The sequence below is a fragment of the Toxorhynchites rutilus genome, chromosome 1 (genome assembly GCF_029784135.1).
Source record: "Toxorhynchites rutilus septentrionalis strain SRP chromosome 1, ASM2978413v1, whole genome shotgun sequence".
In the NCBI taxonomy this organism is placed as follows: domain Eukaryota; kingdom Metazoa; phylum Arthropoda; class Insecta; order Diptera; family Culicidae; genus Toxorhynchites; species Toxorhynchites rutilus.
The window spans coordinates 61450222-61473942 of record NC_073744.1 but is presented as its reverse complement, the minus strand read 5'-3'; the positions used below and the strand labels follow the sequence as shown (position 1 = coordinate 61473942).

Sequence of the window (23721 nt, the reverse complement as noted above, 5' to 3'; positions counted from 1 at the left end):
GACCTAATGATGGTTCGAAACCACGAAAAGAAAACCGATAGAACCAACATCAACGAAGATGAGATGTAAAGAGCTTCCGAACTAGTTTCGAATAGAAAGTTTTAATGATTCTAGTCCACAGGTGGTTCAACTGAGTCTTTGCTAGTTTCCCAACTAATGGTTGCATAACGGGAAAAATGTTTCTCAATGTTCTGGAACATTTGAAAAAAGTAGCAAAAAGCAACGTAAACGAATCAATTTCAAAAAATCAAAATCAATCGAAAAATCATTGCACTTTGAAAACAATTAAATAGTGCCGAGAAAATTGCACAATTTATGTATCTTTTCCACCTTGTGTCACGAATCGCTTACAACCGCTGGATGTTTTAGTTATGGCCCTTTCAAGCAAAAGCTCTCAGTTTCAACCATCCTGGAGATTTCTATACACGACCTTTCAGGTATAGTTGCATCGGCTCATAATGCTTTTTTCAATTTGAGTAATATGCTTGCTGGATATAAAATGGCAGGTTGCTATCCATTCTCAAGAAAGTTTTTTTTCGGACAAGGATTTTGAATACTCAAATGATTTCACCTACTGAAACGGAGGTAGCAACTGACTCATCGGGTAATACAATAATGCTGCAAAACAATGCGTCTACAGCACAGATAGATTTTACTTTGGCAACTTTGTCCCCGGAAAATGATGAACGTTTCCCAAACACTTCAACGCGGAAAACCACCTCTCGAAAACGGAGGAAAGCAAAATCACGAATTTTTACTGACTCTCATAGCAAGCAGTTTCCTTTCAGACAAAAACTGATAAACAGAAAAATGCAGAATATGCTGGAAATAAGAGGAAACGGAAATAATTGTTGATAAACATAAAATTTCAATTATTTTTTTCGTTGTCCGAAAGTGCCCCAGGACTGTCCGAAACTGCCCCACACATGGGGCACATTCGGACAAAAAGGCAATTTTCAAAAATTCGAATAAACCATTCGTAATCGCATCATCGCACACCTCTAACACGCTCATATGATACATTGATGTCCAAATGATAACCAAGATGAATTCAGGGTTTTTTTAAGTTTACAAAAAATATTAAAAATCTAGGAAAAAAAGTGTCCGAATGTGCCCCCCTCTCCCCTACTGAATATCGAAGGACGTTATTGATGGGGTTATTTTTAATTTGCAAATCTGGATTCTCAGAATTCATCGATTTTTTCGCATCAATACTTAATAGCTAATAAGTTTTCCGCGTAACTAATACCATCGCAAATAGTGTAATCCAGGAGTTCTCAAAGTTCCCTTGAGGTCGATATTGGTTTTCCAGGGGTCGACATAAACGAAAACCAGGTCTACACATCGACCCCTATTAATTAACACAACTTCTTATTTGAAACTTTCGAGATACTGTATAAGCTGTTTTACATGGAACAACTTGTTTTAAGAATGATTAATATTTTAGTAGAAAATATTTTTGTTGAAATTTATACTAATAATTAACAATTACACTTGATATTTACTTGATTTTATTTCTTTTTATTGATGAGAAAATTATGTGAAATTTACTCACCTAACCAACCGCTTTGTTTTCGAATTGGTAAGCGTTTTGTATGAATGAGATAAAGATAAAAGTTTCAAAGAACCTTGGCTATTTGGGGTCCCTTCACTTCATTCTGGAAAAGGGGTCTCTTGCTCAAAATAGTTTGAGTATCCCTGGTGTAATCGAACATCACGTACATTACACATGGATGTTTTTGTTGTTTATTTTTTTTTTCGCTTTCTCCTATTAACCCTTTATAAAAGGGTTTTACTCAACCAAAAAACTTCTAAAGGTATCTGGCAATAGTCCAATGTTTTCTTGGCTTCTAAAAATGTAAGATATAAATTTAGGAGTAATTTTAAAGAAACAAAACCACGAATTTAGAGTGTTGGCCAGGGTTGCCAACTATTTTTTTGAAAAAATCAGGGAGAATGAAAAACAAAAATCAGGGAAAATCAGGATGGGTCATATTGGGTTGTCCGGAAAGTTCGTACCCATTTTTGAGAAAACAAAAATATTATTTTTTGAATTTTATATGCACAGTGATGTTTTGCAATCAATTCAGGAAGTGCTGAAATCTTTCAGGTAACCTAACAATTCTAAACATTATCTAGTTATGGAAGCTAATTTGTCCAGTTGCGAGCAGTATTTGCGGAAATGTATCGACTAGTTGCTTGGTAGAAGCCCACAATACAGAATTCCTCTCCAATACCACCTGAACCAGATCATAATTTTTTTTCATGTGAAGACCGGGTCAGTCTGATTGTTTAAAATTACCTGTTTTCATCACCCGCCACGATTTGCTCAAAAAAAAATCGATGCATAGATGAAACGCATAAGTCGTAGCGATTTACGTAACCACGTTTCAACTGATGCACAAAAACGGAGATTTTAAACATATGTAGTGTACCTGCTAATTCATTTGTCGTGTCTCACGGATCATTCTTACAACTTCTTGCTTTACAAACAATTTAATATATATTCTTCAAGAAATAAAACACTTTTTAATAATAATTACATTTTAATAAAAAAAGATGCTTACACGTTCTTACTTCTTAAATTCTTGTACATTGGATGTTATTTGCTGCGAACATGTAATGAAACCTGTATCGTTTTCATTTAACTGTACATAATTTTTGGTCGCTAATATTCCTTTCATCGTTTCCGTTCCAATTCTGTTTCTAATCTTCGATTTATTGAGATTGAATTGCAAGAATCTTCGGGCATATGATTCTTATAGATTATATTTCTTTCACGTTAACTTCAAAATTCAAGGAATGTCGACACTGTACCTTCGAAAATGCGTATAAGTATAATCGAAAGAAAAAGTAAACATTTCATAAGCGCGGACCGGAAAGCTTTTTAATGTAGACTATTATGACAATTCTCATACTTCTTCTTCTTCTTCTTCTTCAATGGCACTAACGTTCCTAGAGGAACTTCGCCGTCTCAACGTAGTATTACTTGCGTTATTTTTATTAGTACTTAGTTGAGATTTCTATGCCAAATAACACGCCTTGAATGCATTCTGAGTGGCAAGCTCTAGAATACGCGTGATCACAGTGCAAGTCGGAGGAAATTTCTTTGACGAAAAATTCCCCCGACCAGAACGGGAATCGAACCCGAACACCCGGCATGTTAGTTATGACGCTAACCACTCGGTCAAAGGAGCACAATTCTCATACACAACCAGCAAAACTCCCAGTATATTTATATGGATATTTTTCTGAGCAAAAAGTAAAAAGTAAAAAATGCAAAAAGCAAAAAAATCTGGGAAATCCTGAAAAATCAAATTGAGTCGATTTTTTATCTAATCTCCACTGCCTTATAATTTTCATTGAAAAATATAGATTTTTTAGGATGAAATTTAAGCTGGGGAAACATATATTAAAAATTAAAATTCATTTTTCACAAAACGATTTTTTTCAATTCTGATAAAAATGATATGAATAGCTTAATCCAAAACCAGCAAGTTATTCATACATTGGTAGAAGGTTTTTCAAACAACTGCTTTTTCGTGTTTTCTTGTTTTGAAAACTTACAGCATGCTTGTCTTTAATTTTTTTTATTATTAAATTTTAATATTAAATTTTTAATTACTTCAATTCGTAACATTTTTGTTTGTGAAATCTCGCGTTTGACATGTTGTGCAAACTTTTATTTTTATTCACAAACATGTCAAGAGCATGTCAATCGCATTCATTGTTCATGCTCGAAATTAAGCTCTATAGCAATCTTGGACTCACCTGTTGAAAAACGACTCTAGCAGATAAGTACTGTGAGGCAGTGCCTCGATCAGAATATCCATCGGTAGCTCCGCCACGACCGAGCGCAGCACTGAAGGTCCCAAGCGTCCCACCACAGTGGCGGCCTCCCGATATTGACGACCCTCTGACAGTAGCATCAGCCGTCGAAGCACCTGCCGTGGACTGGTAAAACCCTCGCGGCCATCACGCGGTGGACCTCGTATTCTTTCCCGGCTGTCGGCCATGACTATCACGGTTCGATACTGCACTTCACTTGAACACTACTAGCGCCAGCGGAAATGTTGCAAAATCTGGCTGCGAGCCACACTAATTGTCAATGGATTAAGGTAAAGGTCACCACAGTCGCTGCCACTGGTCACAACCATCGCGCGCAGTTCCTTTCTCTGCGGGGAGTTATCAAATCACTCGAGCCCTAGTTCGGTTGGAAAATTAACGGTGAAATCGTAAAAAAGGCAGCCAAAAGTTCACTTGTTTCGTCGATTGCATTACCATTGTTTTCATGATTCACCGCACAGAGCACCGGCGCACTGAAAATTTCTCGATTTCCCACCGTGTCTTCTTGACTTACATCTGCTGCTCGCGTTTCGCGTCGTGTCCAACACCTTCCGACGAATTATTTCGCAATACACCCACCCGCCGTGATTTGCAATTTGAACCATATCATTAGCAATTGTGACGGCTCACTTTCCCTCCCGCGTGGAGTCTCAGACCCCACGCAAGAAAAGCGTTCGCTTGGCGACCTTAACTAACGCGCGCACCTGATGGGCACGGCACGATGGCGTCCGGAGTGATGCTGAGAGGTGCGGGCCGAACGTGTGCCTCCTCCGTAAACAGGTCGATGCCAGACTAGATCGTGTTAACGAGAGCTCAGGTGAGTAAGGTGCCACGCGCCTGGGGGTTAACGCGGCTCACTGTCTGTCTGGGAATGAGATCGAGAGAAGAGAAACATGGGTAAGAGAATAAATTTAAAAAATAGAATAAAGGGGTTTCTGTATCTGGGCCGCGCGCCGACAGGAAATGCTAAAACCCCCTTTGTAACGATACTTTTATTCGGGAGTTCGGAATATGTTACGCTTTAACCGAAACCAACTTTCTTTTCGGCAATGTTTTGGATGTTTAGATCGGATATTTTCTTCATTGTATTATTGAAATATTTTTGTTTCTTTTTTGTTTCGCCTTTGGGGTACACCAACTTTTTGCACTTACGAGATGGTCGCTCTTCAGCAAATTGCAGGGTTATCAATTCTATTCGTTTTTGGCTCTAAAAAACAGAAAGAACAGAAAGTTACAGAAAGATGCGAGAAAGTAGTGGCTAGCGATGAACAATATTTTGAATCAGTGGCGTAGTTTAGGGGGGGGGGGGTTAGGGGTGGCGGAAGGGTCGGTCTGTCCTGGGTGACAACCACGACCATGACAAGTATATTATATTTAAAAACATGTTTTTGAATGAAGTCACTATGGAAAAGTCCATGTGATAGAATCTTCCTTGTTTTTTATGTTCATTATTTCGTTATAGGGGTAGTGGGGGCAAATTGGTCATGGGGGGCAAAGTGCTCACCTGCTTGTTTGGTAGTATAACTATTGACTATAGATGCCGTATTGATAGTCACCTTATGTTTGAAGAACTTAATGACTTTTGAGCCACCCTGTACTTCAGTAGAGCTGTCGAATGTCAAAATATAAATAAAAACAGAAATTACTCTCTCGATAGCCATTCGGCCTTAGTTTTGTGCGCATGGTATCTAAGGAATTTATCGTGAAATTTAGTTTGTTTAATCTGATATATTGGACAAATCATCAGTTTGGACGACTGTTCACATATTCCAGGAGAGGTGAACAGATATTTTGTTTAATCTCAGTGATTAATTAGCATAGAAATTACTTTGATGTTTGGGGGCAAAGTGGTCATAGGTGAATAACAACTTACAATGTTCTGTTTACTAAAGCTGATATACTGCATCACATTCTGCTCTTGAAGAGGATCCTTTTGTGGCTTTGACCCTGGATAAATATGCCACTCCAAATAAACCAAGCCTCATTATGCAGAACGTTATGTGTTTCTTACTACGTTTTTGTATACATGAGAAAATTTAAATTGAGACTCTAGGTGAATAGGCTAAGCTTATTTCATACATGTACCTACTATTTCAAATATGATTTGAACAAATTTGGACGAAAAAAACGCATAAATCTATCCCATTTAGTTTGATATGTGCGAGTGACCACTTTACCTCCAAGTCAAAATAATGTTCGATTTTTCACCTTTCTTTTTAATGATGAAAAGTGTACTCTTTTGATTTTTTATAGTAAAAGCCGTTTGCTATCTTGAATAACAATGAGTTGAACTATAATATTCTTCGAGAAAAGGAATTGAAGCGGTATGTGGACGCCGAAAATGGACACATTCCTTAGGGTGACCACTATGCCCCACTTCCCCTACTACATCTCTGATTTCTGTCCTGGGGTGTAATTTCCAAGTCTCGAAAATGAGGGGGTTACGTTCGAAGTACAAAGTTTTGAGTGATCATATTTCTTTAACGGATGAACGAAGTTTTATGAAAATAACATTATTCGAAAGATAAAAGATCTACGAGAGATGTTTTTATTTATTGGCCATAAAAACTTGTTTCAATAACTTAAAAATGGTTCGAAAGCAAACTCTTTGAATCATTATAAATAGCGATAGCTTCTTGAAATATCATTTCAGTCTCGATTGGTCTGCGGTTGATGCATGATGCAAGATGCGTCGGCTGGTCAGCCTCTGTCAGTTTCTCTTTTGCTGCCGTGATGAACCGACATGCAAAATCGTTTGCTTGTGATTGCACCCAAGGGGTAACATATGATTTCGTACACATTTGGACAGTTAACTAGGTGTTCCCGTGATGATTTTTTTATATTTCGGATGTACGAAGGATTGAGTAAGGTTGTCTTGTTGATTTGAGTGTCAAAAAAAAAGAGATCACAAGTGAACGAATATTTTTTCGTCTATATTTGAGCAGATCGCAAGACAACTCCAAGGAAAAGCAAAATATCCATTTATCCATTTATTGAGAATTGATTCAGATGCAACTTCAAACAAATGATTACTAAGTCAATGGTAGTCCTACGTTAACCTTGCGGTTATATCACAGATATAACCCACTCCTAGTTTTATTCTTTTTGGGTGGGAAAAGCTGCATATTTGAATAATGACATCTTCAAACAACTGGAAGGGCACGGTTTAGTTTTCATGAAGTCCCGTTCGCAGGCTATCGACCGCTCCAACTATGTCAGGATCAAATGAAAAAGTTCAGGTTTTGTTGAGAAAGCAAAACAAAAAGTAGAATGGTCTGAGCCAAGGGGCACGGACGGAAGTTTGACGTAGGACTATGGAGGTTCAGAACACTTGGTTATTTTATATGTAATTCTTTTCATTATTCAGAAATCTGTTAGTTTAACTCTCTTAAACTGTAAATAGTAGCCTTGAAAAGGGGCGTTTGTTGTATGTACTCATAACCTTTGAACGGTTTGTAACGAACAAAACAAAGAAAGACAATAATCTTCTGGGGGAAGTTCAACTGTGTAACTGAAAATGATTAATGAATATCACATAACAGGGTGCAATGGTAGACGACGTATATGTGAATCGGTAAACAAAAAAAAATATATTGTCATTGATTACATTGAATATGAAATTTATGGTGAAGCAACAAAAAAACAAGTTGAAAGCACTCACTGATATTTTGAGGTAAAATACACATGAAATAATGAAGTTGCTTTATTTTTAATGGATAGCTATGATATTGTGATTTAATTCATTTGTCTTATTCTTATTATTAGGCATCGAGAGCAGTAGCTTTTTCGATGAAATAATGTTTGTTTGCAGACTATCACAATCAAGTCGAATTGGTTATTCTGCTCAATCTATCATAGAAGGAATTGAGTTATTGAGAATTATGAATATGAGTCATGAAGAATATTAATATTTCATTTCGTTTCATTTTTGTGGTGCGATGTAAGGCCGATCTCAATAAGTCTTCGCATGATAATCGCAGCCTCCTTCTTATTAATGAACGATCACTGTATGGGTGACATTTTCCTCGTTGCTTTGATGAAATCTTGCATGAAGTTTCAGTGATGCATGAAATCTTGCATCTGATTACTTTAACATCTGGCTTATTTGTTAGATAGAACGAATTATTGCACGCAATTTTGTGTTATATACAACATTCATGGGAACGAAGTTGGAAGAAAGAATGCATAATACATGATTTACCTTCGCACCCGCTCGCAAAACATACCTCTTTTATTTGTTAAATTGCTCACTTGTTTTATTATTTCCACTGTTGATGTCTCAGGAGAAAAAAATTCTGGATAAATTTTCCGTCTAACGGTATATATTATAACAAATATCGTAAGAATGATTCTGCGTAATATGCGTTTGAAAACTCTTAATAAACGTTACATTTTTCGTAGAGTGACCCCCTATATAGAAATCAAAGACGTAGTCCTACGTCAAAAAGCCGTATCCATAGGGTTTGTAGACAACTCTTTGGGCTTATGAGGACAACATGATTTTGCTAAGAATCTACAGTGTGTGACATTTTTAGAACAGTTTAATCTGTTTACTCATTTTTTGCAGTTTCAACTGATAGCTGAGAAATGTTGCTGAGCCACACCGGTATGTTGTTAAAAGATTGTCGCAAACTCGATGGAGTGTTCATTATAATGCTGTGAAACCAATTCATGGACTGATCACAGCCATTGGAGTATTGTGCGACTCAAATACTTGATCAAGTTCACAGTTTCTATTACCAGAATTTTATGATTTAATACTTCTGTTTTATCTGTACTTCTGATGCGTTGTACCGCACGAAGTAGATCTAGCGCAGAAAATTTTCGAACCAAAGGACTATCTGATAATTTTTTTCGCTGTTGAAATCTTTGAAGTTGAATCTAGCGAAACTGCCATTAAGGTTTCATTAGGATCCAACGAATAACAATTTGCTACTTAAAAGAGAATTTCTCATAAGATGAGCAAACCCAATAGGGGAATGTTGGAGTGCATTGGCCATTTTTATCGGGAATTACAAGAACGGTCAAATTCGTCCAAAGAAGAAGCCGAAAATTTTAAAGCAATTCAAGTTCAACACATGTTATGAGTATCTGACAGCGAACTGAAAAAAATCGATTTGACAAACTGGCGAAGTTTCGGTAGGAAAGCTTTTGATAGAGATACCGAAACTCCGTAGACCACGCCTCTGACTCGAGAACTAATCAAGCAAATGGAACCAAATTTGGCATGAGGAGGTTTTAGGAAACAAGAAATGGTAGTTCGACAGTCATCCTCTCTCTCTAAAAAAACTTTTGGAAAACTCTGAAGGAAAATGGGAAAACTCGAAAAATTGAATTCTCATATGTTCTTCAATTACATCGTGACGAGCATTGTTAGTTCATTTGATATTTGTATTCTATGTAACGGAGAAACATGTTATTTGCAAGTGATTGAAAAATGTTGAACGAGAATTTTGTCTGAAAATTATTTTATATTATAATGACGAGTTTTGGTAGAAGTACTAGGAAAAATGAAATTGTTAAGGGTCAATTAAAATATCAATCAATGAACAGTTCTGCGATTGGCTTTATGAACGTTCGCTTAATAAAAAAACGTGAATGTTTGAAGGTATTGATAACAAAAAATCCATTTCGGACGGGACGAAGTTCGCCGGGTCAGCTAGTCTTATAATAAATTCTTTTCTTGTTTAGATAAGTTTGGTTTTTATTACATAGGGATGACACGCTAGTAACCCGCCCGGGGTAACCCGGTCTCGCTGCGCCACTGCTTTGAATAATCCATTGATAACTTTTTTTTGAAATAAATGGATTTTCATGCAAAAAAATGGGACTAATTAACACATACCCAATAGTTTTTCGAAGTTTTATTCTAACTTAGTAAGAATTCAAATGAAAATGACAAAGTTTTCGGAACAATATTCTGAACAACTTTTCTGAAGACACCCAACCTCTTAAATGTATGGTACGGCGAGAAATGATTTTTGACCATCTTTTTGTGGAACTGCCCCACTGTGTGTAAGACTGTTTTTTTTAAATTTTTATATAAAAATAAATGAAAGATATTTAGGTGAACTTTTTAGTAAAAATATGAAACTGCGTGTCAAATTGTCCATTTTAGGTGAGAGTCACCCAAAAAAATATACTTTGTTCTTAACGTAGGCGAAAAAAACGTTTAGAATGTTCTTGAGCTTCGATTGTGCCGAATTTAACCATTTCAGCAAATTCGTTACTCCAGAACAGCTGAACCGATTTTTGCCAGCAGATGAAAGGCATTCAAGGACTGCACTTCCAATGTCCACTGAAGGCGAAACATTCGAAAAAAATAACTAGAAGTTGGTTATATCTTTGATATAACCGCAAGGTGGACGTAGGACTGCCTTTGGCTTAGCAATCAAGAAGTAACTAGCATATAACTCTTAGCCTTTTATGTTTCGACTAAAGTGATAATCATTTTAGTTTTGATCATGATTTGCGTATTTGAAACAGAAATGCCAGCAAAGAATCAATTTTCTCCAAACAATAACCGGAACATGGTGGGGCGCCCATCCAGGAGACCTCATTCAGTTGTACAAAACAACGATATTGTCAGTGTTAGAATATGGCAGTTTTTACTTCCGATCAGCTGCCAGGATTCATATTCTCAAGCTGGAGAGGATACAATATCGTTGCTTGCGTATAGCCATGGGGTGTTTGCATTCGACACATACGATGAGTCTCGAAGTTTTGGCAGGAGTACCCCCGCTTACTCTTCGGTTCACAGAATTATCCTACAGATTTCTCATCCGTTGCAAGATCATGAATCCATTGGTGATTGATAACTTCGAAAATCTACTCCAACTGACTCCTCAGTCAAGTTTTATGTCTTTATACCATGAGTACCTTACCCACGACGTGCACCCTTCAGCAGGCATCTCCAACCAAGTTTGCTTCCCATACTTTTGCAATTCCTCTGTCATTTTTTATCTGTCCATGCGACAAAAAATCCATGGAATACCAGATCACCTACGCTCCAATGTTATTCCGTCGATATTTTCGGAAAAATATGGGAAAGTTGGATCTGATAAAATGTTCTTTACTGACGGTTCATACATAAACGGGTCCACTGGCTTCGGCATCTTCAATGAAAATTCCAGTGCCTCTTTCAAACTCAAAGATCCTTGTTCCGTGTATGTCGCAGAAATGGGTTCGATATACTATGCTCTAGGGATCATTGAAACACTGCCCATCGACCATTATTTTATTTTTTCAGACAGTCTCAGCTCAATAGAGGCAATCCGCTCAATGAAAGTTGATAAACGCTCATCTTATTTCCTAACAAGAATAAGACATCTATTGAGTGTTTTGGTCGAAAAATTATTCAAGATTACCTTAGCATGGGTTCCCTCTCATTGCTCGATTCCGGGGAATGAGAAAGCGGACTCGCTAGCTAAGGTGGGCGCTTCAGAAGGCACACTTTTTGAAAGGCAAATTGCCTATAATGAATTTTTTCACATTCCTCGTCAGGACACACTCGTTAGTTGGCAGCGCATGTGGAGTGAAGATGAGTTCGGTCGTTGGTTACACACGATTATCCCTAAGGTCTCGACGAGTGCATGGTTCAAGGGATTGAATGTAGGTCGTGATTTCATTCGCGTGATATCTCGGCTTATGTCCAATCACTACAACCTAAACGCGCATCTCTATCGCATTGGGCTCGCAGCAAACAATCTTTGTGATTGTGGCGATGGCTACCACGACATCGAGCATGTTGTCTGGTCGTGTATCCGGTTCCATGCTGCTCGCTCTCAGCTCTCTAGAGCACTGAGAGCACAAGGCAGAAAATCGGATATCCCCGTCCGGGATATCTTAGGTAGCCGGGATCCTGATCTTCTGCTTCATCTATACCTGTTCCTCAGAAACGCCGATGTCAACGTTTAATGATGTTTCCTTCGTTGTGTCCCCGTTTCATATCCCTCCTATCCGATCGATAAACTTTTACATAGTCGCGGCAATACATACACACACTCTTTACAGATGCACGGGCCGAAGGTTGTGCAGTCCACTGATCATTCAACAAGAGCCAAAGGTTGTACCGCTCATGACAACTCTACACGAACTGATGATTGCGCCGGCTAGTGACCATTCTATCCTGGATTCCTCGAGTCGAGAAAGACGCACCACGCTAGATATGGGGTACAGACTAGGGAGCGTTGCTGATTAATGGTCAGCTGCATCCCAATAGGAAGTAGCCCGTGTCGGGCACACGTATAGAGCATCGAAGACTGCAACATACCAATTATGAGAACATTTGTAATACTAACCTCGAGCCAACCGCGAGTAATCGGTTACATATTACTAACATAGTTGTAAGACAAAAATTGTCAAAATATTGGACTCCCGGCCCCGTCAGGCTAACGCCACATGTGCCTTAATAAAAAATATATTTTGGAAAAAAAAAAAAAAAAAGTGATAATCATCCCACTTTATTGAGCCGAAAATGAACGCTCAAAAAGAGGAATCGATTCGTCCTCCGGGGTACCGAGCGCAAATCATACCAAACCAAATCATTTTCGATATTTACTCCAGTATAGAAATGATAGACGTAGTCCTACGTCAATTTAATTTTTATGGTCTTTGAGGTATTGACGCCATGTGACCATGTAAGAAGCGAACAATGCTAATTAAGATCCTAACCCTAGAACCTAGAAATGAGCTTAAAAGTCTCATAAAATGTGATGTCCACCCATACTGGTATAGTATTTAATCAAGTGAGATGCGAGTTTGTGTATAGAGCAACTTTACCCCAAAAAAGCCGAAAACAACAAAATTCTGACGCAACCCTTTTCGGTTTAATTGAAATTTGGTACTTATGATGGAAGCTACCCAAAATCACAATTTTCATTATCCTATGACCAATTGAAATTACGACTGATTTTTTAAATGTGCGTATTTGAAATTGAGTAAGATGTTTATACAGTTACTAGCTGACCCGGCAAACTTCATCCCGCACACAATTTGTTTTGACGTAGGACTACGTCTTACATTAAGGGTACCAAATCAGAAAACAGGTCACGTTTTTATGAAATAAAGTTAACGTTAATAACTATTTCTGCTGCGAACGGATTTTGACGATTTGCATACCATACGAATCGGAAATTTTCTAAGATTTGTTTTATATGCTATACATTACAATCCTATAGTCTGTATATGGTTTAAATTGGTGAAAATTGGAAGCATCCCCATTTCCCCATACATTTGTTCTGTCCATTTGTGTGCTTTCCCGAACAGAGCTGTCAATAACGGGCAACTCATGCAGCCGCTACAATAGAAACAACGATGGGGGATAGCGAAAAGAGAACACTTGGAACTTGTTCATTTCCTGTACATGTGTATAGAACACCTTCGATACTTTTAGTTGTCATTCGTATTTCTTCTCGTACGCATCGGCACTGTTCTGATGCAACAAGCGCTTAGCTTTGTTGACGGTTTTGACCGATAGTAGAGAAACGATTTTTCATAAACGGCCATTCTCGCGATGTTTCATTTTTATCGCTGCAACTGTGTGCACCTGTTAGACGCGTGTTTGATGTTTGTTGAGTGGCGATGCACGGAAGATGCATCTTGTTATATACTCAGTGCAATGCGAACATTGATATAAATAGACTAATTGCGACATATGATCAATTAGTGTATTGTTCTCACAAGGGCACGAAAGAATCGTTGCTTTTAGAAATGATTCTACAAACCCATGCAATTATCATTAAACCTTTTCAGGGTCCCCGGAACTTTTTACTAAAAAGTTAGTTATGAAATTTCGACGTATTCGCAAATAATATCCGAAATGATAAACCAACAAATTAAAAAAGATATTGCGTAGTCCTGCGTCCTAAGCGGTCGTGTCTCGGATACAATCCCTCGATTTTTTTTTGTTATCTATTGATTCAAACATTCACGTTTTCTTACTAAGCGGAAGTTCATGAGTCCAATCGCAGAACTGTTCATTGATTGATCTTCTATTCGATCCCGTTGAATTTACCTTTTCCTAAAAAATTCCTAGCACTTCTACCAAATCTCATCATTATAATATCAGATTATTTTCAGACACAATTCTCGTTCAAGATCTTCCAACCACTTGCAAATAACATGTTTCTCCGTTACATGTAATAAATGTTCGATACAGAAAATATGATATAATAAGAACAGACCCCTCCCCTATCCACCCCTTAGAGAGGGGGAGGAGTGTCTATTCACCATAGAAACGTTTCGTGCCCCCTAAAATCTTCACATGCCAAATTTGGCTCCATTTTCTTGATTAGTTTTCGAGTTATGCAGGAATTTGTTTTTCATTTGTATGACAACCCACCCTAAAAGAGGGGGGAGGAGTGTCGAGCCACCATAGAAACATTTATTGCATCATAAAACCTCCACATGCCCAATTTGGTTTCGTTTGCTTGATTAGTTTTTGAGCAATGCAGAAATTTGTGTTTTATTTGTATGGGAGACCCTCTTAGAGAGGGAGAGGAGTGTCGAACCACCTTAGAAATGTTTCTTTCCCATAAAACCTGCACATGCCAAATTTAGTTCCGTTTGCTTGATTAGTTCTTGAATTATGCGGAAATGTATGCTTCATTTGTATGGCAGACCCCTCCCCCTTAGACAGACGGGAGGAGTGTCTATTCGCCATAGAAACGTTTTATGTTCCCAAAAACCTTCGCATGCCAAATTTGGTATTTTCTTGATTAGTTTTCGAGTAATGCAGAAATTTGTCTTTTATTTGTATGGCAGCTCCTCATAAGTGAGGGGATGGAGTGTTTAACCACCGTGAAAACATTTATTGTGCCCTAAAACCTCCATGTGCCTAATTTGGTTTCATTTGCTTGATTAATTCTCGAGTAATGCAGAAATTTGTGTTTCAATTGTATGGCTGCACAAACTGCACAAACATTTCGGAAAACTTTGAAGGAAGAAGGGAACATTCTGAAAATTAAATGTCCATATGTTCTACAATTACATAGTGGCAAGTGCTGTTAGTTCATTTGATGTTTGCGCTAGCGAAATTGATCTTTGTTCGAAACTAGAAATGATGATGAAACGCATTTCTATATCTTCTTCTATCTATACCAAAAAAAAAGAATCGCCGGATGTGTTGATAAGAGCAGAACTCTAGGAAGGAATTGTCCGATTTAGGGCTGTCTTTATTCTATCATATTTCCTGTATAAAACATTCATTCCATGTAACGGAGAAACATGTTATTTGCAAGTGGTTGAAAAATCTTGAACGAGAATTATGTCTGAAAATAATCTGATATTGTAATGATGAGTTTTGTTAGAAATACTAGGAAGGTAAATTCAACGGGGTCGAAAAAAAGATCAATCAATGAACAGTTCTGCGATTGGACCCATAAACTTGTTCATAGTAAGAAAACGTGAATGTTTGAAGGTATTGATAACAAAAAAAAAATTTGGACGGGACGAAGTTTGCCGGTTCAGCTAGTATATGATAAAATAAAAGAGATGATTTGAACAATAAAATTTGATGTGGGGTGATTTCCAGGATAATATTTCAATCAGTAGCAGTATTCTGGGATCGATGCCATTCATCCTGGCCCGAAGCCAGATCAGAAAAATTGCATTGATACCATGCAGTTCCTTTTTCAGCAAAGGAATGTTATGGTACAAAAGGATGGCGTTACCCAACATGTATGCAAACCCTAGTTATTCGGTAAGAATGCTTGTTGAATGTGACACTTTAGGCGCTGAACCAAACCAATCTTTTCCGACTAACCGAGTTTTGACATTGATCGGATGAGTAAACTTATTGTGTTGAACCAATTCAATGCCATCGCCCGGATATCATGTGACGTTAAACCATATAGCTGATTTTGCAGGTCGAGAATATGATTGTTCCTGTTGAGGTGTAAAAACGGTTCTGTGTGATTTTTCGGTTTTATTCTTCCCTTCTCTATAGATGTCGCCGAAATACCATCATATTCGATCACATCCCGCTAAGATTCTATCTTAGTTATTTGGAAATTCTCGGGATCTGTTTTTCTTTCATATTTGAACATCCAGCTATTAGTGATGAAGACCATAACAATCCGAGACTATTCGTCTAATTCTAAATGAAGAAATTGTTTTGAACCATTCCATCCAGTATACCTCTCATCATGGTATTTTACAAAAATAACTAAAGGTGGCATCGGGTGTCTATGAATACCCCCTTTCGAGACGATTGCAGTCTGACCGATTCTCAAATCGATTGCCAGTCATCTTTTGAATCGGTTGTCAATTTTCATACCGGCCGTAACACCTGGGTGTGGTCCCCATTGAGCCCCTATTGAACTGACAGGAGCCAACATCTCGTGTTTCCCACAGACATTCTTAATTTGTGTTCCTCTGAGACATGTTCCCCACGGACAGTTCCGATTGAGGATCAGCATCCGGCATAGTAGCCATCCGGACCGTAACAATTCCTAAATTGAAAAATGCTTTTATACGATTTATTTTCATGAAATAATTAAGCAACCAATGGAATCTTTTCCCATGATTTGTATTCCCATCTTCGGGCACTTGTTCGGCCCAATTCTGGACGTAATTGTTGTTGGTTCGATGGGGGAGAAAAATTATATAAACCAACATCGCCGCGTGTTACCCGCATTTGAATGCCCGACCGACCGCGTTTGACTTAATTACCGTGGATCGCGTTCGCTCGCGGATTACATGTATTGCCGTTGTTCCAGTGCCGCATGATCTTATCAGTGCACCGTATTACCACCCTGGGAGGTACACTCCGTCTCCGTTCGGTGCTCAACATCTAATTCCCCGTCATCGACAGGCGGAGACAACTTCACCTCCCTTTTGTTTTGAACCATCGTTGGATCAAATCGTTTTATGCTTCATGCTGGGGGAGGAATGGTGAGGGGCTTCTCCAATCGTGGGAAATATCTCATTTTCTTGCGTCCGCGGAGCAGAGAAACATTGAGAAACAGTGCCTTTCCAGCAAATTTCCGATTGAAATATGTGCTCAACACATGTTAGCGAGCTCGTTGGTGACCTTTCCAGTTTATGTATAAATACAAGTACATCAACTCCGATCGACCGGTTTGTGTGTGAGCTTTTCCGCCCGCGTTTTCTAACGGTTCAAGCTGATTCCTAGTTGAGACACGGCGATGCTTCAATCCGCGAAAAAAAAGGCTAACAGAACTGCGCATCGGATTTCAACCAACTATTAAGGCTGTGAAATGAGACTCTAAAACAAAAAGATGTTCAAAGAATGTAAATTAATCAATTGAATGTAGAGTAGACACAATTAACTGAACAGCACGGCAAACAATGATTTAAAAAAAAAGACTATGCAATTTGATTAGTCGCACCCTAATTTCAATTTAATGATCACGCTAGCAATAGGCAACGGGTCGGAACTTTGGTACAATTGGTGTGATCTAGATCTAACATCTAGCAAGTTATTCAATGCTAGTTTAAAATTGTGAGAGAAATAAATGATTGGATAATGAGAATCTTGGTACAGGAAAGTGCAGAATATTTTGCGATCTAAATCGATCGGAAAGCATTTTGCCAAGAAAAGTACCGAAAACGCAACATTCAGAACACCAATCGTCAAACTGTTTTATATGAGGGGCTTGGAATGCAAGGGGTGTAAGTGACTTGATCGATTTCTCTTCATCAACTTTTTCTTTAGTTAATAACTCAATTGCAAAAACGTTCCAATTTAAGTTTGCTATAGAATCTGATAGGTGAGGTTCTGACCTATCTTCCACATTGTCAAATACAGCTGGGAATGTATTTGCAGCTAAGTTATGACCAAAAGAGAGAGTCGATGTAGAGAAATCGATCAAATCACTTACATCCTTTTCATTCTAGGCCCCTCATATATAAGTTAAAGACCCGATCTGGGCTTCCGGATTTAAAGAGTACTCTGCTCTACGACATTAGGACTAAGACTAATTTATTTACAGAGTTTTTACAAACAAGAAACTTTTGTATCTCTTGCCACGCCAACGTGCTCATCTCCGTTTCCCGCGTTGTTCATCACTTATGATTTCGCTTTCCTACGTCGCTTGTGTTCTTATCGCTATTTGTTTAGGAATTCTCATTCCTGCTTGCATCGTTGGTATCCTTATCGCTGCTGCTTAGATTGTTGTTGGCTATCTGCAATCTTTGGTCTATCTCATAATCCTTGTCAATCCAAATCAACCAAATGCAATTGTTTGATGTGGGTTAAAATGTAAACAAACAGTTGACGATAACCAACAGTGAAAATAAAAGCTAAAAATGATAAATTCAAAAAAAAAATCGATTGAACATAGAATTTAGCTTGTTCTATTGAAACTTGAGTCATTAATAACTAGGTCAAAAAATGCATCTTTCTCGGAGCCATGTGAATGAAATAAAAATGCTGAGTATTCAAAATAAAAGTCATTTATTGCACTTCAACCTTTTATAAGACCCTAGAAACTAGGTAAAAAATCGACTCAAATGGCCTGGCCGGGTAAGGGAGTAAAAAGTGCCCCAAACCAAATCGCCAGCTGTATGGCAAATATTGTATAGGATATTAAATAAGAAATTTTGGCGGTTTATTTGAACCCCTATGTGGTTTAACATAGGATCTATAGTGAAAAACGTACTTTTTCGTTTATTTCACGCCATCCTCTAAAGCTTCTAAATTTGAAAAAAGAATACTGAATGTGCATCTCACTACGGTGTATCAAGAAAAAATATCAAAAAAAATTTCATCCAAAATTTAAGTACTAAAAAAATATTGAAATTTTGAAATTTTTTTTTTGGATTTAGATATTCAGTACTACTCTAATTTATATTTAAATGTGTTTTACGGCTTTTCTAGATATGTGTGATTTTTTCAGATTTTTTGCAGTGTTTCGCGGTACAAAAAATATTTTTTATTTTTCCAAAGAGAGTAAAAAGTCCTCCCAAACCAAATGACCAGCTTTATTGAAAATGTTGTATAGAGTACTAAAAAAACATTTTGACAGTACCATATACAGGTGACACTCAATTATATGTGATTCGATTATATACAATTTTGGACTCGATTATATACAGCTTGGAAAAAAATATTTTTTTTCATGTTTCAAATATGGCTTATTTCAAGAAGAAATGTAACCTTTCAACGTTAAGGTGAAATTTAAGTGGCTATTACATGTACAATGGGGTAAAAATCGCGATTTTTGAATATTTTGCTTGAATTTTCACCAGGGATTGTGTATATCGATATTGCAGCCAAATTAAGAGTGATAGAATTTGGGCGTTAAAGAACAAATTGTAGAGCGGTTAAAGAACTTCAATAGGTAGAAACCTTCTAGTTTAATATGAATGTTTAGGATAAAATTAATAATAACACATTAAAAATGATTAACTTTTAAAGTTTTCACTTCCAAAATGTAATTAGATTCCACTAATTTAGTTGTTCCACTCTATATCCTGTACTAAATTTCCTCATCTTTTAAATGAAAGCATCAGAATCGTCCTCCGTAGCGTACTTTTCAATGTAGAGCCAGTTTGAGGCAACAGAGTCCGAAACAAAAAAAAAGTTCTATAACTCATTAACATAACTCATGTCATTGTTGAAATTCGAACATATGCGTAGGAGGGTTTTTTTCATGAAATATGATCGTCTATCACCTCCTGAGAGAATCTGGATAAATTTATTTTTTTCATGTGAGAAATTTCTGACTGATTTTCTGACTTTAAGGGAATGAATCAAAAATGGAATTCCCCTTTTATTTTCAAAAAACGAAAAATACATGCAAAAACAAATAAAAATCATTTTTTGACTCAATTATATACAGGAATTGATTATATACAGTAAAAAGAAATCAATAACTGTATATAATCCAGTCCGTGCTGTATTTGAGTCCATATATGGCACACCATAGGATCTATGGTGAAAAATGCACCTTTTCTTTTTTTTTTCACTTTTTTTCATTCTCAATAGCTCTGAGATAAAAATATGAAAAAAATACTGAATGTACATTTTACTAAGGTGCGTCGATCAATTTTTTCAAACAAATTTTTCACCATAAAAATAAATACTAAAAAAAATTAAATTAATTTTTATTTTATTCTAAATTAAATGTTATTTATTAGAGATTCAGTAATACTCTAGTTTGTATTCAAATTTCTTCCTACATCTATTTTAGGCACATGTGATTTTTTTTATTAGAGTGTTTTCCGCGGTACAAAAAACAAATCTATATATATATATATATATATATATATATATATATATATATATATATATATATATATATATAATCTATATATCTATATATATATATATATATATATATATATATATATATATATATATATATATATATATATATAAATATAAATGGATTTCTGTCTATCTGTCTGATTCTTATGGACTCGAAAACTACTGGACTGATCAACATGAAAATTGGTATGTAGGGGTTTTTGGGCCCGGCGAAGGTTTTCGTGATAGTTTGAGACCCCTCCCCTCTCTCTAAGAGGGGACTCCCATACAAATGAAATACAAATTTCTGCATTAATCGAGAATTAATCAAGCAAACGAAATAAAATTGGGCATGTGGAGGTTTTAGGATGCAATAAATGTTTCCATGGTGGTTAGGTACTCCTCCCCATCTTTTAGGGGAGGCTGCCATATAAATGAAACACAAATTTCTGCATTGCTCGAGAATTAATCAAGCAAATCAAATCAAATTAGGCATATGGAGGTTTTAGGGTGCAATAAATGTTTCTATGGTGGTTAGACACTCCACCTCCCTTTCTAAGGGGGAGCTGCCATACATACGAAATACACATTTCTGCATTACTCGAGAATTAATCAAGCAAATAAAACTAAATTAGGCATATGGAGGTTTTGGGGGAACGAAACGTTCGTATGGTGAATCGACACTTCTCCTCCCTCTCTAAGGGGGACTTCCATACAAATGAAGCATACATTTCTGCATAACTCAAGAACTAATCAAGCAAACGAAACCAAATTTGGCATGTAGAGGTTTTAGGGGGCAAGACACATTCCTAGGGTGGCTCAACACTCCTCCCACATCTCTAATGGGTAGCTGCCATACACATGAAACAAGATTTGGCATGTGGAGGTTTTAGAGTGCAATAAATGATTCTGTGGTGGTTAGATATTCCTCTTTCTTCTCTTAGAGGGAGCTGCCATACAAATGAAACACAAAGTTTTGCATTACTCGAGAATTAATGAAGCAAATAAAACCAAATTACGCATATGAAGGTTTTGGGGGCACAAAACGTTTCTATGGTGAATCGACACTTCTCCTCCCTCTCTAATGGGGGCCATACAAATGAAGCATACATTTCTGCATAACTCAAGAACTAATCAAGCAAACGAAACCAAATTTGGCATGTAGCGGTTTTAGGGGGCAAGAAACATTCCTAGGGTGGCTTAACACAGAATTATGCAGAAATTTATGTTTCATTTCTATGGCAGCCCCCCTACTCCCACCACTCTAAGGGGGGCTGCCATAGAAATGAAACATAAATTTCTGCATAACTCGAGAACTAATCAAGCAATTGGAACCAAATTTGGCGTATGGAGGTTTTAGGAAGCAATACATGTTTTTATGGTGGTTAACACTACTTTCTCTAAAGAGGAGAAAGGAGAAAGAAAGGGTGCTGAACAACTCGAGAAACTAATCAAACAACTGGAATTAAACTTAGCATATAGGAGTTTTAGGGATCGTTAAACGTTTCTACGGTGATTCGACACTCCTTCCTCCTCTCTAAGGAGAGGCTACCATACAAATGAAACACAACTTTCTGCATAACTCGAAAAACAATCAATCAAATGGAGCCAAATTTTTCATGTGAAAAACGTTTTTATGATGGTATGACACCCCTCCCTCCTCTGAAATGTAGAGGGGGGTCATATAAAAATAATACACATATTTCAACCAAACATGACAATTGATGTTTTTATTTATTTATTTATTTATTTGATTTTTATTCATGTAACTTAAGGAAAAAATCCTTTTCAACTACGTTACACTGTGGTGGGAAATACTGATAAAAAAAATAACATATTATTACAAACTATCATAACAAGTTCCTGAATTTTGAATTTAATTCAAAAAATCCTTTACTGCATGCGATCAAGTTCCCCGAGTAGACCCCTTTTAAAGCTAGAAATAGTTATAGACGATTTAAGAGCAGGTGATAAGCGATTCCAATATATAACACCTCTCACTAACATTGATTGCCCATAGTAAATAGATGAATGTTGTGGAATTAAAAAACTCACGGTTCTCGTGTTTCTCATAAACTGAAGTTGTTCAAATAGGTACTGTGGCACGCCACTTTTAACAATTTTAAAAAAGTTTATGCATGTACGATACACATAAAATTTGGTGAAACTACATCCTAATAAAGTGCTATGTAAGTGTGAAACACTGGAATATCTCGATAGATTGTATACACATCTTACACATGAATTCAAAGCAACTCTTAGTCTGTTGAGTGCGGCCGCAGAAGCATTAGTGTAAATGAAATCTCCGTACAAAAAATGAGTAAGAATCAACGACTTGAATAATTTTATTTTCGTAGATGTATCCAAATGCCTAGTCACTAAATTCAAACGTTTTAAGGCGCCGTAGATCTTACCACATTGTGAATTGATGAAAACATCCCATGACAAATTAGATGTAAATATAACACCCAGATTATTGAGTTTATCGGCATAATGTGATAAAACGCACTCCTATGTCTTCTTATAGCTATATAAATAAAAATGGCTCACCGAATGTGTTGATAAGAGCAAAACTCGAGAAAGGAATTCTCGCGTAACTTTTGAAAAGGTCCTATGTAACAAATGTAAACAAATCGAGTTAATGGATGCACGCTATTAGTTTTCAATCATTGAATGCATTACAAAAACAATCGTTCACGTATCTATCTTCTTCATCTTTTAATCGCCGATGCAAAAAATATCCAATGTTCAGATTCGGATTTTAAGCACTCGGCTGTTACTTCAGACGCCTCTTTCCTCCGACGCTCGAAACGTCCGAAGTAACAAAGCAATCAAAACAACACGAAGTCGTACTTCGGTCGTTTTGAGTTTTTGTTTCTTTCAGGTGTTGTTATCTATGTCAGTGCAATTCAACGAGTGATGACAATAATAATCTGTCTTTAGAATGAAATGCTGATGTTTCGATTGTTCTTCAGTAGTTAGTTTCAAATTCTTATCGTGAAACGTAATATGTCCAATGTGCAAACAGGGGCAGTCAAAACGTCCAACGTAACATTTTTCGCCCCAAGGCTTCAAATTTAAGCTCAAATCACGGAACAACTGTTACGATTGGTTTTTCAGAGTTATTATTGACTGCTAGTGGTAAAGTAGTGATAAAGATCGATACCTATTAAGACAATTCGCGGAATAATGTTCGGGTCTTCAACTTCATTTTTCTCGAGTTGACGAAAATGTTACATTGGACCTTTTCAAAAGTTACGCGAGAATTGTTCGATTTAGGGCTGTCTTAATTCTATCATATGTATCAAACATTTATTCCATGTAACGGATAAACATGTTATTTGCAAGTGGTTGAAAAATCTTGAACGAGAATTTTGTCTGAAAATAATATGATGAGTTTTGTTAGGAATGCTAGGAATTTTATAGTAAAAGGTAAATTCGACGGTGTCGATTAGAAGATCAATCAATGGACATTTTTGCGATTTGACCCATGAACTTGCGCATAGTAAGAAAACGTGAATGTTTGAAGGTATTGATAACAAAAAACAAATGTTGGGCGGGACGAAGTTTGCTGGGTCAGCTAGTTTACATATAAATATGTCTCTAACATTTGTGTGCGTATGTGTACTTGATAGTGCTGACATCTAGTTAAACCTGGTGTA

General features: G+C 36.9%; 1 protein-coding gene across 2 annotated transcripts in view; it reads right to left on the bottom strand.

The window, feature by feature from the left end:
• LOC129762526 (uncharacterized) overlaps positions 1-23721 on the bottom strand; it is a 77700-nt gene that overhangs the window by 36185 nt on the left and 17794 nt on the right. The window contains exon 2 of one of the 2 annotated variants that reach the window (XM_055760913.1): positions 3772-4711. In XM_055760913.1, the coding sequence (XP_055616888.1) occupies positions 3772-4016 (245 nt within the window). In that variant the 5' untranslated portion in view covers positions 4017-4711. The remainder of the gene's footprint in view (positions 1-3771; positions 4712-23721) is intronic. The other variant, XM_055760914.1, reaches the window with a different exon arrangement.